The sequence below is a fragment of the Ascidia mentula genome, chromosome 2 (assembly GCF_947561715.1).
Source record: "Ascidia mentula chromosome 2, kaAscMent1.1, whole genome shotgun sequence".
Classification (NCBI taxonomy): domain Eukaryota; kingdom Metazoa; phylum Chordata; class Ascidiacea; order Phlebobranchia; family Ascidiidae; genus Ascidia; species Ascidia mentula.
The window spans coordinates 7,972,881-7,988,452 of NC_138567.1; the positions used below are offsets into that span (position 1 = coordinate 7,972,881).

Sequence of the window (15,572 nt, forward strand, 5' to 3'; positions counted from 1 at the left end):
AGTTAAAGACATGGTTTTGTAAAACTGGTGTTTTCCAGTAATACAAAATATCTCTTTTACATTTTTTTTCTACGACTCAAAGTGAAGCAATTGTTTACCACATGTTTTTACGTCGATTCACGCGCATGCGCAATACCGGCAATAATCAACCGTAAAGAGTTGTGTCAAAGAAACGGAGGCGTGGTGTAAGTTTTTTTATTCTACCTGTTTAATTACGTCTTAAATACATGTATGTTGTTTATGAAATGTTAATTTAAAGGTTATTTTCCCCTCACACGCATCACTTATATATCTTATCATGACGTAAAGATTCCGTTAGGGGACTTACGATACAGCTTTAAATTTCATGGACCTTACTTTCCATTGCAGCGCAGGTTTTCACAGCGCTCTTTTGTTTATAGGTGCAGCAACACGGGTGTAAAAATCAGCTGATCATGAACGCGGAAGAGTACCAACATATTTACAAATATTTGAAACACAACGAAGTACCAGCAGATCTAAACGGGTCGCATGCGCGCTTTGGGTTTAAGAGGAAATGCAAAAGCTACAATTTGGATGAAGGTTGGAACCAGGATTTGTAAAGTTTTTTTGTGCTTCTTATTTTATTTGTTGATTAAATGGCACTGTCAGCATAATGTTAGGATATTTATGCAAACAAATAAGTTACTTTTATTCTATATACTTTATTACGGAAACAAAAATAAGGTATTTTTATCATTCAGAAAAGGACATTGTCTACTACATTTCACGGAATAAAGATGGTTCAATTAAACGAAAAGCACAGTGTTTGGTAACAGTTGAAGATGCAAAGGCAGCCTTTTTGGAGGTGCATAAACCTGAAACACAAAACCATCCGGGACTCAATCGGTCACTGCAAGCTATTTCTCAAAAGTACTTTTGGCCACGTATGACATATGATGTAACAGACTGGGTAAAACTGCTGCTAATGAAGCAACTTAATCAGTATTAATTTGTCCGTTTTATTTAGATACGAGCCTGCACAGCTTGCAAACACTCAAAGGAGGCAGACAAGTTGAAGCAATGGAAATTAAAGCAACTTAAAGTACAATTCTATAACTTATGCTTTTATATGTGAAGAGTGATTGACTATCAATTTTATTTACACCTTAGATCAGCGAACCTTGGGAGATTTTGACAATGGACATAATTGGACCAGTCAGTGAAACCACGGAAGGTTACAAGTTCATCTTCACAGCTACAGATTTTTACAGCAAATGGGTGGAGGCGTTTCCAATATGTAACAAATACCCTGCTGAGGTTGCTGCATGTTTAAAACTGATATTTTATCGACATGGTGCATGCAAAAGCATACTTTCTGATGAGTGTACCGAATTTATAGGGGAGGTAAAAATTTAGTGTTATTTGGCATCAAACTTGTATTTAGCTTTTCTGCATGCAATCAGGTAAATGAGGAGCTTCGCAAGCAACTGGGAGTGGAATATAATGTGAAAGCAGTTTATCACCCAAATGTGAAAACAATTGATCTGAAGGCCTCTGAAGAACTTCACAAGTAGAGTTATATTTATTATTATTATGTAGTTTTAATAAGTAAGCAAACGGCAATGGTGGGTTAGACCAGGGGCTCTAATTAAAAAAAAATGTACTTGGGCCTAGTGAACAACAGACGGCATGAAATTTAGAGTTGCTCCTATAAAAGCATACTTGTTTTGTGACCTAAATTACACGTTGCTTACTCAAATGGGTTGTGCCCATAGTTTAAGAAGTTTTTTTATGGCAAAAAAGTCTGTTACCATAATTTTCCATTGCCCTAGCCATTGTGTGTCAGATGTACATATTTTTGCATAGGATTTTCCTTGACCTAGTTGAAGACCATTCATTTGACTGGCCTCACTATATTGATGGTTTACTATTCACAATGCGGACCAGAAAGAACAATGTCACAAAATTTACACCATTTTACCTGTTGCACAAAAGAGAAGCCAGGATGCCACCCATCCCCGCTTGTGACCCAGTGGCAGTCATCAACAGTGTAAGTTTTGTATGCATTTGTAAGTGTCGCCGGGAACCCAGTGGAGTTTTGTCTCTTGAGTAAATTCAAAATAAAAAATACGGTTTCTTCATTGCAGGAATTCGATCTTTCGCAAATACTGCAACCCACCTACGACAGTTCCATCTCAAAAGACCACCTGGGAGAAACCCGCTGTCACCAGAAGGTCGTCAACAACGTGAAGCAAGAACAAACGCTCCAACTGTTCGAAAACGCGCGCAACGCCCACAAAGAGGCCGAACCCGAATTCATGATAGGCGAGAAGGTGCTGTTGTCCAACCACCGAAAGCGGTCGGTGGACGATCTGTCCCAGGACCCTAGTTACGCTGGGCCTTACGTTATTGCCGATATCCAACCGAATAAAGTACGACTGCTTTCATTGAATGACCTCACACAGACCAAGCTGCTTCAGTCGGTCGATCGTCTGACGCGATATAGAGAATCGTTTAAGTTATCGCTTTTTGAATAATGAGCCATCGGGGAGCTCACTGTTTTGCAATGTAGTTTGTTTAACCAATCGTGTTTTTGTTACGAATCGCATTACCGATGACGTCAATGTTTATGCCTTGTCCCATCAGATTATTTGTTCTCGTCTCATGCTAACAGTGTAAAGATGATGTTTAATGTAGAAATCTTGATACAAAATATGTTTAAACGCGTTTTGAGTGATCGTTTTGCGGTAGTACAACTAGCTTTTGAGAGCTGTTACTGTGAAATAGGTGTAAGAAATTTTTTCTACAGAAGCGTATTTAGAAGTTAACTTTAACTTTTTTAATTTTGATTCGTGCAAAAGGTTGACTAGATTTCAGAATCTGAAACCGAATCATACGTTAGCAAATATGTAGATGAACTTTTTGTTTCTAAAAAAATAGTTTCGAAAGCATTGTGCAACCTGAAAGACTTCATGAACTGTAATCAGACCCTATCAGGATTCGTTAACAAAAAGTCCACAAAGAGGGTAATAATGGCGCAAGACCGGGAATATGAATCAGCATCAGATTGGAATTGTTTTGTGTTCGTAGCCGGGTATATAATTGAGAACAACGGGTTTCATTCGGCAGTTCGTGATATTTTGAAACGTTGGGCGGACGTTTTCCTGTATTGCCTAAAATTTGGACAGAAACATCGTTGTTGAGATAACTCAAGATACGAAGCATGTTATTGTCTCAAGCTCATGTGCTTTTGTGTTTGGTGGTGTACATCAGTGCCATGTGTGGTGGGCTAGAAGCTTACAAGCTTTCAAAGAAAGCCCAATCCACGACAAGTCCTGTTACTATATCCCTGTACTTTGATTCAATGTGTCCTGGAGCGCAAGATTTCATCACTCGAAAGCTGTATCCAACATGGAAAATTTTCAGGTCTACTGGCATACTCAAGGTAGATTTGACACCATATGGAATTGCTGAAGAGAAAGAACTACCAAATGGAATGTGGAACTTTACCTGTAAACACGGTGCTAAAGAATGCATTGGAAACTTGATCGAAAACTGCTTGCAGAAATATACTGATTATGAGTTTGATGTCTATTTCCCCATTATTTACTGCATGGAACATTCTGATGACCCGATTGCTGCTGCCGAAAAATGCATTACTGATGCCAAGCAAGACTGGGTTGCTATTAAAAGGTGCTCAAGCAATGAAGAAGGCAATGCTCTAATGCACAAGTCTGCATTAAAGACAGATGCTTTACATCCTAGGAACTGTTATGTGCCTTGGATTTTGGTCAATGGCAAGCACTCGGAGAATCTTCAGGATAGGGCACAAACCAATCTATCAGCGTTGTTGTGTAAAGTGTACAGAGGTGAAAAACCTCAGGAGTGCAAAGCATTTTTGCACCCCCATAAAAGAGCACCAGCAAAGCCAAAAAGAGTCGCCCACAAGTAAACTACGCTTTTTGTTGAAAGCAGCATTTGTGTGTAAATTACTTTTGTGTGTTGATTATAATAGTTTGATCTTGATTATTCATTTGCATCATTGTGATTGTTGTAACTGGTCCATGGAGTACAGTAGACTATGGTCTTAGTTGCCCAGAACGTTTATAGGGAATGTCGACTACAGAATCCGAAACCGACTCATACTTCAGAAGACGCAGGGAAATGTACATTTTGTGAAAGAATAAAAAAAAACAGTTTCGAAAGCGTGTGCCACTAAAAGACTAAAAAATTAAATTATAATTAGCTCCTATCAGATTTCGCTTACAAAACATTTCCACAAAGATGTGGCGATGGCGCAATTTCAGACAGGATATATAATACTCATGAATAAGCATTGGATGGGGGTTTATAATCAGATTGGAATTGTTTGTGTACGTAACAGGATATGATTGCGCAAGGGTTTATTCAGCATGTTTTAATCTAAAAAATAATTTATTTTATTGTGCCCCTGAATTAGGTATAATCATTGCATGTGTTTATAGGCTTCTTCCACTGCGGGGCTGTTACAATAGGTATTTGTTTTTTCGCCTCGCGGTTTTGAGGGCATCTTTCAAATAACTGGGTGGGGCCCAATTAATTGGTTAAATTTGTAGTAGAACCTTTTAATAAAATGAGTTGAGCAGGCTTGCTATATTACTTTGAACAGAGGTTATTCCCAACCACCGGTCTGCGACAACATTTTAACCGGTCACAAATTTCGTTTAAGCTGTGGTTTATTCAGTTTATACTAAAGGAGGGAGCAGCAATTTTCACATTAAATGTAAATTTTCTCGTGCGAACTCCACCGGGCCGTAAAAGTTGTTTTTAATTTTACCATGTCATGGTTGGTTACACACACAAATACGCAACAAAGAACATGACGCAGTCGACTGGGGATTATGAAATCATCACATGACTAAGCATTTTGTGTTGCAAAATAAATGAACGAACAGAAGGAATTCATTCTGTCGGGGCCGCAAGGTTTGGTTGCAGCTAAATTTGTTGAGCAGTTTGTGCTTTGATATGTGTGTGATTTTCTAACGTTTAAACAGAGTTAACGCGTAATAATTGTATTCAGAAATTATAACGTAAAGTAAGGCCATAGACTACCTTAAGGATAAGAAGCATGTTAATGTCAAAGGGTCTTGTGTTTTTGGGTTTGGTGGTGTATGTCAGTGCCAAATGTGATTTGTCACCAAGGTTTTGGTGTACATCACAAAGAATTGCTGAAGACTGTGGTGTGCTAGAAGCTTGCAATGCCTGGTTGAAAACCCAAGCTATGGCCAGTCCTGTTACCATTTCCCTTTACTTTGAGTCATTGTGTCCTGGATGCAGAGAGTTCATTACACAGATGCTCTACCCTACCTGGAAAACCTTCAAGTCTACTGGCATAATGAAGGCAGATATGACACCATATGGAAATGCTCACGAAGAAGAACTTCCAACGGGAATGTGGAACTTTACCTGCCAACATGGAGCTAAAGAATGCACTGGAAACTTGATCGAAAACTGCTTGCAGAAATATACTGATTATGAGTTTGATGTGTATTTCCCCATTATTTACTGCATGGAACATTCTGATGACCCAATTGCTGCTGCCGAAAAATGCATTACTGATGCCAAGCAAGACTGGAGTGCTATCAAAAAGTGTTCAAATAGTGAAGAGGGCAATGCTCTGATGCACAAGTCTGGAATGAAGACAGATGCTTTGGAACCAAAGCATACATATGTGCCTTGGATTATGGTCAATGGCAAGCACTCAGAAGAGCTTCAACAGAAAGCACAAACTGATCTACCAAAGTTGTTATGTGAAATGTATACCGGTGAAAAACCCCAGGAATGCCAAATGTTCATGCACCCTGTACTTGCAAAGCAAAAAATAACCTTCAACAAATAAACAAGCAATTTCCATTCATTGTCTCATGTGAATTTTGTTCATTAACTCTTTTGTGCAATAGCTTTACCCAAAACTCTTTATTGCTTTAATTTGTTTGCTTGCAGCAGCATCATGTGACTGTCTTGTGATTCTTCCACTGTTGGTAGTTAATATTTAACTGGTTTCATTGCCGCATTGCCTCACAAGCAAATATATGCATCATTTTTTTCTGATTTTTCATTATCAGTGGTTTTTTGTTCAATTGATTCAACCTGCAGTATTGCTACATTTTTTTCCAGTATATTTCGCAAAATTCTTGTAATACATTAAAATGCAATTGTGTTTGTGCAAAAATTTGAGAAATAAAACTTACTGAGAAATAAAAAAAAATCAACAAACAACTGAAAACGTGAATTGTGAAAAGAAGGCGACTCGAATTGCTAATTCACGGACCCTATGGTACAGTAGCATTGCGCGGGCGCATTTGGTAGCTTGCGACCCAAGACTTGAAAACCACTACTCTATCCGAATAATGGAATGTTACATATTTTTCAATCAAAATATTCCGATTTCACAATTTAACAAAAATCAGGTCTTTCAACAACATGTCATTACCAGGTTTTTATGTTTGCCAGAGCGTTCCGATTGCTTTTTCATGCAGCTTTTGAAAAGCATTTCTGGAAAGGTGGCGCTGTACGACTGCACAGAGAAGAACACCGGGCTGTTTAAACAAACATAACTCCGAGCTTCAGCAAAAAAGGCGGGGACCGCAAGCAAGGACAGCACTGCAGTGTTTGCGTGACCTGACAAAGCAAAAGCATAGACTGCAGTTTTATATAGAATTGTGGTAAGCATACACGTCAAGCAGTGTTGCTAATTGTTGAAGTATATGTTGGAATTTGTTCATGTACTTCATAGCTCTATATGCAGGACAAATTTGTGGGCCAATTTGCAATGTCAAACTAAATTCTGTCAATTGTGATGTAACTTTACACAGATAAACTGCTACTTGGCTGTGTAATCTTGTATTTACTTTGTTATTTTTTTACTGTGTTTTGATTGAAATGTTTATTTTATGTATATATTTGTACAGGTGTATTTATTGGTTTTGTTATTGAAATGTTTGTGTTAAGCAGTTTAGTGACACAAATGCTCTTATATTAAAAATGTATTAAAATTGTTGTTAAATTTTTTGTGGTTCCAAAATTACGATCATGGGGAATTCCATTAAAGTTCATATCGAAAACGCCGAAAAAACAGGGGTATGCCAACTGTCTGCCATGAGTTTGTCTGAGGTACTGGTTTGTATATGAATGGAGTTTGAGTCATGGTGTTGTAGACATCTTTCTTCTACTTTCTGTTTACAGTTTCCACCCCAAGTGTTAAAGTTGGCAAAAACTTTACGAACCTTAGATTTGTCAGAAAATAAGATTCAAGGCCTTCCAGAAGCTATTGGAAACTTTACCTCAATGAAGACCTTGACATTAAATCAGAACAGACTAAGTAAACATAATAATGCAATTGTATTTTCACAAACTGCATTTAAAACATGGCTTATGTTTCATTACCAGGTATTTTGTGCTCCAGCATCTGCAAACTCAAGAAGCTTGAACATTTGTCAGTGACCTACAACAGACTGGCCTATCTCCCACCAGACATTAGTGAATGTGTTGCTCTAAAGACAATTGTTTTGACTGGCAATAATTTTCAATCTGTGCCAGAACAAGTTTCACACCTCAAGCATCTGGACCTGCTCGATATGTCCAACAACAAAATAACTCGCATACCTGATAATCTACACCAGTTGAATGCAGTTGAAGTGATCCTAAATAATAACCAGGTATACATTAAGCTCATTTACTTCTAAATATTGTTTTAGACATGTGTTCATGTCATGTGAAACATTCCATGTCTGTGTTAAACACTAACTTATGTGATTCCATAGATTGCTGCCTTGCCTGATTGCCTAGCATCTTGCCCAAGACTTAAGGTTCTTCGTTTTCAAGAAAATTGTATTCCCCTTGATGGAATATCGGTAAAGATTTTGACGGATTCCAAGGTTTCCCTACTTGCATTTGATGGCAACCTTTTCACGCAAAAAGACTTTCAAGGTGTAGAGGGATATTCACAGGTAAGGAATGCAAACGGTTGTTTAGTATGTCAGTCGAGCAGTTTAAAAGCCACCACCATCTTTTTTGGTGTAACAACAAGTTATACTATAATTGATATATTGTCAAGCGAGCCGACTAGTGCAGTGACAAGTGGATTTACTTATACTCAAAGTTTATCCCATGCACCAGGAAATTATTTTTTTATTACCCCTTGTTACCGTATGGTGGTGTCTACAAAAGGCCATCGTGTAATGGCTTGTCCTTTTAACACAGTGGACCGTTGTGCAATTGCCCGTAATGCGTCACGTTTTTCAACTTTTAAATAGCCATTTGCTGCTTGATTCATCGGGGCAACCGCGTGAAGCAACTTCCCCGTTTCCGTTATGCTCGCCAGCTATAACGTGCTGCATGCACTCGCATACATTTGACCGTGTACATCTGAATAGGTGGTAATAGCATGTGGCTATTGAAGCAAGGCCAAGGTCTGCTCCGACTTAACATTGCCATGCCTCGAAATACCAGCCAGTAGTTGCCTCCGTTTGCCTCGTTCCACATGTTGCAAGCTATAAATACCCTTTTAAGACTTAAATTTTACTACTTTGTTCGTTCCGAATCGGTAAGTAAGGCGTACATTTCATTTTCCTTTTTAGGGATTTAATGTCGCAAAACCACATTCGTTCCCACGCGTTGCATCTCCCCGTTCAGGCTTCTGGCGCCTTTTCCTTCCGAGTTCCCATAGGTCCTTTGTTTTATTGTAACTTTGCTCGACCGCCCACGCAGTTTCAAGGCTTGCTAGTTTGGAAAAACTAGTTTGTTGAAGAGCGCATAACACTCGTTGAATTTAGAACCGAAAGCCTGTGTTATCAGTTTTTTTAGTCCCTGCAATCCATTGTCTTATTCTTGCGACGCCTCGTCGAAACTACGCGGCATAGACAACTAGTTTTGTTTACGTTTGTTGTGGGCTGGGCCGTGTTCTCAAGGTTCTGTTTATAGCTCACCAATATACATATAATAAGTCGCAGAATGTTGCTAATTCTAATCCGACTGTGTTTTCAACAGTACATGGAGCGGTACACAGCCACGAAGAAGAAGTTCGAATAAAATCAACCCTTGCCCGTGTTTCCTTTTAGAATCAATTTTATCTCCAGCGTGGCTACTTCCTACGGGACCTTGTTCTTTCTACCTGTCAGTGCGTCCGTCGTGTTTTGTTTTTTTCCTCCGTTTTTCTACACACGCGTTTCACAATATTTCCTTGATATCACCGCACGTAATTTGGTGTTGTTTTTACGCTTTTCCACCAATGCCGACGTCCAATACCATGAGACTTTATTTCACGTTGCGCAATAGCACATATACTACCTTTGGGTTCGAGTCCCTGTTTCGATCGCTTTTGTAATATTTCTATCCCCATCTTGCTCCGTACGCTGGATTATGAAACGAAGTCTATTCGATGGTCTTCGGGCGCTATGGCAATAAAGCTCGATCTTTGTCGTATACGTTTATGTTCTGGTTATACATTCGTCAGCAACTGTTTGTCCAATTAAAAGTTTTGAGGTTTGTGTTAAAACCTCGCAGTATGGAGGTTGTGTCAGACGTTTTGGATTTGAGTTGAATGAAGGAAGATCCCGAGCGAGACGTCAAGCCGCTTCCGTTCCAGGTGCAAGAACTTAATGCACCCGAAACGTATGAACCTCGTCATGTTTTTTTTTGCAACGAACAGGACGTAAGCACGTCATTGTTGTACTCTGCGCTCCCAATGATTTAACTACAGGTTCAGAAAAGATACCGAAGCAAGTCTTTGTTTTACACAGCATACATTCCTATGTCTTCTATAGGGCATTTAGCAGTGGGTGGGTTGGTTGGTTGGTGCACAGTGCAGGTTTATAATGCGTGGGTGTTGCTTGCAGTCTTAAGAGCATCCCACGCGTTTAAGTCGCGCGTATTTCGGCTCGCCAAAGCAGGAACCCTTCCACCACTTCCGCTTGCGTCAGTGAGGCGGGCCAACGGAGGGCCAGTCATGGTGCGATGCGTGGACTTCAGCCAAAGCAATCAAGGAACAATTTCCAGGTGCTAAACGAGAAAGCAAATTAATTTTGCCACACGCAGCTGCACAACATAAGTTGCGTGGTTATATTTCAAGTAATCTGTTCTTCTGTTCCAGCCATTTCCCTGATGAATTAAGCCTATAGTTAAATAGCGGGCGAAACGTCAGTAAATAAAATTATACGTAGATTTTTTGAAAAAATACAATATGCCTGGCAGCAGCACAATATTTACGTGGTTGTTTTGCGGATAATATTGAGTTTTTTCGGCATACTTGACGTTTTTGGTGTCTGCAATGTCGGTACACGTGCATCCAAAGTTTTAAATGAACTGTCACTCTATAGTTTGTAACATCAGGAAGTGACGGGCTCAGCATACTTCGAGCAACTTGTATTTGCTGAGACAAGAGGACCGAGGAAAGCGGACTAGACACAGTGTGTCTATGCAAGCAACATATTGTGTTTATGTACTGTATTGCCTAAAGCTCCGCGAAGAACTTGTTCAAACACGCCAGTTGCTCCTGGCCGATATATACGATATGTATACCTTATATATGTAATTGTCCATTCCAACCGAAAAGATTTTGGCGTAACAAACTATGTACTATGAAAGAGAAGTCCATTGAAACATTAAATGCATGTGCAGTTAGAAAAGTACTTCCATGCGAACTCAACCCATTTTCTTTACAAAACATTTTTCGATCTTTCGATGACAAACAACAAATATACACCTTAGGTTAAAAATAATGTAATTATCTAATGTTTCGCCAGTTCGAACGAGTATAAACTTCTATGAAAATAAACACAGTCGAAAAACCAAAAGAAATTACCCGACGAAAAGTACGGCTAAACCATGGGAAACAGAATCGTAAGCACCAAGACGCGGTGAAGTCGAAAGTAATTTCCATCATGCAATCAAATACATTAGGCAGAGAATTAACAAAAATAATATTCCACGACCACCGGTTTGCTGAAATTTTTTTCTGTATAAATACTTTTGCACATTTTCAATCGATACAGTGGTGTCAAGCATATGGGAACATAGGGCAGATTCATTTGGATCAACATTGCATCACAGCTGCCTTGTGCTCTTTAATTCGGGAAGTCAGATGGCGTTTGGTCTGGCCAACCCAAACAGTGTCGCAACCATGACAAGGTACTTGGTATACTACACCGGTTAAATGAAACATGTCATTACCATCTTGTGGTTTGGGTAGCATATATATATTGGTTTCAAGGTTTTGTGTCAACTTTGACTCCAATGGCATTTTGGGAATCACCGCAAAATAACCAATACGACAGGAATTCGGTTTCATGAAATAACCCTTTTGCTCCACTCCCAAATCCAGTAAACCACAAAGGAAATTACGCAACAGTTGGACAAACCGGGGATATTTTTTGCGGCTGTCATACAAGCGCCTGTTCCTAAATTCTCTACGTGGCATAAGTGCATAAAAGCGCAACCAGAAAGTGCGATTTTGAGAGCTTTATCATATATATAATATATAATAGTAATCTTTACACCTTTTAGAGCAATGTAAAGACTAGATGTGGGACGTAAAACTGGAACTATCATAACGACCTAAAACGTAAAAACGGAGAAAATAAGGAAGCTTAAACAAAACGGCAAGTTGCGGGGGACAGCAAACAGTTCTTATGGCGGTCGTAATCCACCTCACCCATGGCGCACAAATGCTTCCGTTGGCACTGGACGTCGCAGTGTCGGAAGTTGTACGACACCGAGTTAATAACGGAGAAACGCTGGAGGGCGCTGTTGTCTTCGCACTGGGCTCTCGTGACGTCACAACAGACATTGGAAGATTTGAGTCTCCGCAAGTAGTCGTGCATCGAGGCTGGACGGATGTCGTCCGTTTGGAACTCGGTGGTAGCTCTGTACTCGATTTGCCAAGTTGGTTTGTTCAGTGCGTTTCCTTCGACCAGGTCAAAGTAGTATTGGACGTAGTCCTGCATACGGGACAAGAAAAACGTCAAACGATTTATGTTAGCAAAGTCGTCTAAAAGTCACACCAGCTGCACTGACGAGACCTTTTCTGCACTGACGAGACCTTACACGATTTATGTTACGCCAGTGACTTCCAAGCGGAGTGTCATTTGTAACTTTAGAGGATGCCGCTAACTTTCCTCAATGAAATTACTATGGGAATTTTGGTTATATTCATGGTTATGTCCCGATGAGGACGTTTTTGGTTCCGCAATGATGGTCTCGAAGTCATTTTTATTTTGTGGGTTGTCGTAAGCCATAAAAGGTTGGGAAGCACTGTTTTGGGTTATCAAGCCAGCATCACAAACCATGGTTAAGCTGCGGCTGTTCGCAAAATACTCCACAGCGCCACCTAGAAACAAAACCCTTCCTAGTTCGGTAAGCGCCCTTTTAGAGGTATAGGCCAATACTGATACACAGCATTGCGTTTGAGTTCCAAAAACTTTAGCACGCGGATTTTTCGACAAAAAATATTCGGTCGGATTTATCGACGAGGGTCAACCTTCTTTTGGACAATGAATAAACAGGTAAATTATTCGTAAAAATGGAATTTCAATTTGTTTGCTTGCTGTTCGTTCCGCTTCTTACTGATTCACGAATCGATAAATACAAGTCAACTTACCACGAGTTGTGAGTTTTTTCTATCGTATTCGAACAATCGGATACCCGGGTTGTTCGCCAACTCGATCTGTGCCGAATGAGGCGTCACGCTCGGTGTGATGAAAAGTGTTGATATCTGTTATATAAATTATTTGTTTACATTAAATTTCGAAGCAAAGTATAAGTAATGGAGAAACTGATGATGCCGTTTTAGGCGAAATATATTTTTCTCTAAATAAATCGATCTGAGCTGTTTGAAGATCGCTGTGTTTGGATTTTAATACAAAGTATAAGTAGGTATACTTAAATAACAACTTTAATTTTTCTTATGAGCTAAGGACAGGGCTACTGTTTTGACCTTATAGGTGTCATCAGTCTTGTTTGGCTGTATAGCTGGCAGTATCGTTGTAAGTCACACCAAAGCTGCATTGATGAGCCATATTAGGTCGAAACTGTGGCCCTATCTGTAGCTCACTATAAAAAAAACAGCCCTATTTCCTATTCAATATTTTGGTTGCTGAGGTCTGCAGATGTGTTGGTGTTACTTATATAGCAGGGTGACCCGGTTGAGTGTGCTGGGAAAGGGGTCCACAACCACATTGCCGCGGCCCAGTAAAGAGCAAATTATTGGTAATTTTAGGTTGTTAGTCACGCACTTGATGCACGCATCGTCAAAAACAGGTTACACACTTAATTCAGCTACAAGTAACCGTGGCATGTTGCTGCCCTTGCTATCGCTCCCACTGATACTTCGTTATGAGAATTTTGACTTACATGCTGGTTATACATTTGTTATTTAAGTTACACAGGGAAGGCCGGTCAGAAAAGAATAATACCCGTGTTAAAGCGGTCCACAGTGCAAAAAAAGTTTTCAGAAGTGGCCTTTATATGACGTTCATTAAACTAAGGAAACTGCATGTATTGGAAAAGGTCCAGGTAAAAAGGTGTGTTTCGAAGGGTCGAGTGCAAATTTTGCTTCCTTGTTTAAGTCAAGGAGCGCGTTTTCGACAGGAAACAGATCAGAGATAATTTCCTGCACGTTTTGCCTTGGCGGCACCAACTTACCGGCGTTCCGTCTTCGCTGTGAAATATGCGGAAGCTGTCTCGGTGGTTGTGTGCGAAGAACTGTCCGGCGATGACATCAGCGTACCGCTGCACCAGCGCCACATAGCGGCGATTGTGTTCAGGGTATAACCAGTGTTCGTCTTTGCTTAATTCGAACGTACCGGGTGGTATATGACCCACAATGTACACCTGGAATAATGAAACCGTCAAGCGGATGCTCTTCCAATTAAATCACTGTGTAATTTTCAGTGGCTAAGAAAAATATGTTAAACAAATGGAAATGGGAAACTCAGTTTTTTTTATTTGTGCACCAGGATGTAAAAAAATGAACATTTTACTGTGTGGCGTAAACACAATGCCCTAATTTTAGTAATATGAAACAGGAAGGAAGAATTTATTAAAATTTAGGGAGTGTTAACTGTCAACATCCTGTAGGCTAGACAGCCAGCACAGTGTAAATGTAAAAAGTTACACATTTAATATATTTTTGTCTCAATTAATACAAACTGTACACCAAACCAGTTTAAATCTTATCGTAAAAAAAAACTCGAATAACATACTCTTTGATTTTGTTTGCGGGACTGTTGTAGAAGTGATTCCAGCCAAGCAAACTGACCACCTGGATCAGCTGTTTTATTCACATTTGGATTCCATAAATCCCACAAATTAGTGTTGAGCATTGCAAGCCTCAAGTTTCCTCCAAACTGATCAAATACTTCAGTGTAGTAACCAGCTAAAAGAAAATAAACCTTATAATTTTGCCTGTTTGATTGCTAGGACCAACATAATTTAATATCTAAAAGAATTTCAACTTGACACCGAACACTAACAATATGTGAGCAAAAATGTATGTAGTTTTTTGGCTGGAAATATTCCAACTGGAAGTATGTAAAATGCTATGAAATACCCTTCTCAAAGGATTTTAATTGTTCCTCATTCATCCAATGCTGCCAAATGTCCCCAAGTTGACGTCGGACATCATTTTCACCCACTGGCATATTGTCTGCTGGAAAAAAGTCATGATTTCCAAGAACACTAAAAACCTTAGTGTTGGGAAAAGCTTTTCGAATTAGTTTGGTGAGATTGGCTTCAGTCTCCAACACCAACTGGGTTGACAAATACCTTTTCTTTTCACGAGTGTGAAGGATGTTGTCACTACAGTAAATAAAATTTGACAAAAATAGTTAAATTTTTGGGAAAAATAACACTGTTATGATTTTCTTTGAAAACAAATAAATTTCTTTGGCATTACAGAAAATATCCCAAGATTTACCCACTAATAATAACAAAATATTCTTATTGAAAATATAATTGGACACATACCCAGTAAAAAGGATAAAATCTGGTTGCCTTTGTATTCTTTGCATTTCATGCAAGGTTGAGTTTACCAGTTTCCAAGGACAATCACACCTAATTTTGCAAAAGTTAGAAATTTTATGGTCAAAGAGTAAACATTTATCCTGAGAAATGAAGAACTCATGTCAATGTCTCAGTATAATACAGACTGGAAAGGATGTAATTTGCGTGGCGAAAGTTCAAATATGCTCTGACCGTAGGCAACACAACAATTTACTTACTGCGCGGAGTGCATGTAAATTTTCGCAAACTTTTGCATGACGCTGTGAAGTATATTTTCCCAAAGTAAACACAATTAATGTTAAACTTACTTGTAGTCACCGAAAGGTCCTGGGTCCACCGCTGGTGCGCCTGTTGACCATGGACAACCGCTTTGTTGGGTGTAGTAAAAGTCAACGTGGAGATCACTGATATGCCAGAACGTTCCAGCAGGATTCGGAATAGCAATCTTTGCCACACAGTAAAGGGGTAAAATAGCAAAGCAGTAAAATTCCAACTGCCACATTGCAAAAAGTACGGCGTTCCTGCTAATTAAAATAACAAGTACGTAATGGAAAAACCTCTCAAAAACACATAAA

At 39.4% G+C, this 15,572-nt stretch overlaps 3 protein-coding genes and 1 pseudogene across 3 annotated transcripts; 3 read left to right on the forward strand and 1 right to left on the reverse strand.

The window, feature by feature from the left end:
- Positions 1-3,099: 3,099 nt before the first annotated feature.
- Positions 3,100-4,125, forward strand: LOC145889587 (gamma-interferon-inducible lysosomal thiol reductase pseudogene; annotated as a pseudogene).
- Positions 4,126-4,686: 561 nt separating this feature from the next.
- On the forward strand, positions 4,687-6,147 carry LOC145889417 (gamma-interferon-inducible lysosomal thiol reductase-like). Its single transcript, XM_082980369.1, has one exon. It carries the CDS (start codon positions 5,069-5,071, stop codon positions 5,837-5,839), a length of 771 nt encoding a protein of 256 aa, XP_082836495.1. The 5' UTR covers positions 4,687-5,068; the 3' UTR covers positions 5,840-6,147.
- Positions 6,148-6,915: 768 nt separating this feature from the next.
- On the forward strand, positions 6,916-9,423 carry LOC145889447 (leucine-rich repeat-containing protein 57-like). Its single transcript, XM_082980402.1, has 5 exons — positions 6,916-7,113; positions 7,186-7,321; positions 7,390-7,658; positions 7,764-7,949; positions 8,989-9,423. Exons 1-5 carry the CDS (start codon positions 7,033-7,035, stop codon positions 9,028-9,030), a joined length of 714 nt encoding a protein of 237 aa, XP_082836528.1. The 5' UTR covers positions 6,916-7,032; the 3' UTR covers positions 9,031-9,423.
- Positions 9,424-10,867: 1,444 nt separating this feature from the next.
- On the reverse strand, positions 10,868-15,499 carry LOC145890007 (acid sphingomyelinase-like phosphodiesterase 3b). Its single transcript, XM_082981054.1, has 7 exons — positions 15,306-15,499; positions 14,962-15,048; positions 14,546-14,793; positions 14,199-14,371; positions 13,639-13,827; positions 12,596-12,709; positions 10,868-11,936 (listed from the first exon to the last, which is right to left on the reverse strand). The coding sequence occupies exons 1-7, from the start codon at positions 15,497-15,499 to the stop codon at positions 11,586-11,588; spliced, it is 1,356 nt and encodes a 451-aa protein (XP_082837180.1). The 3' UTR covers positions 10,868-11,585.
- Positions 15,500-15,572: the final 73 nt, after the last annotated feature.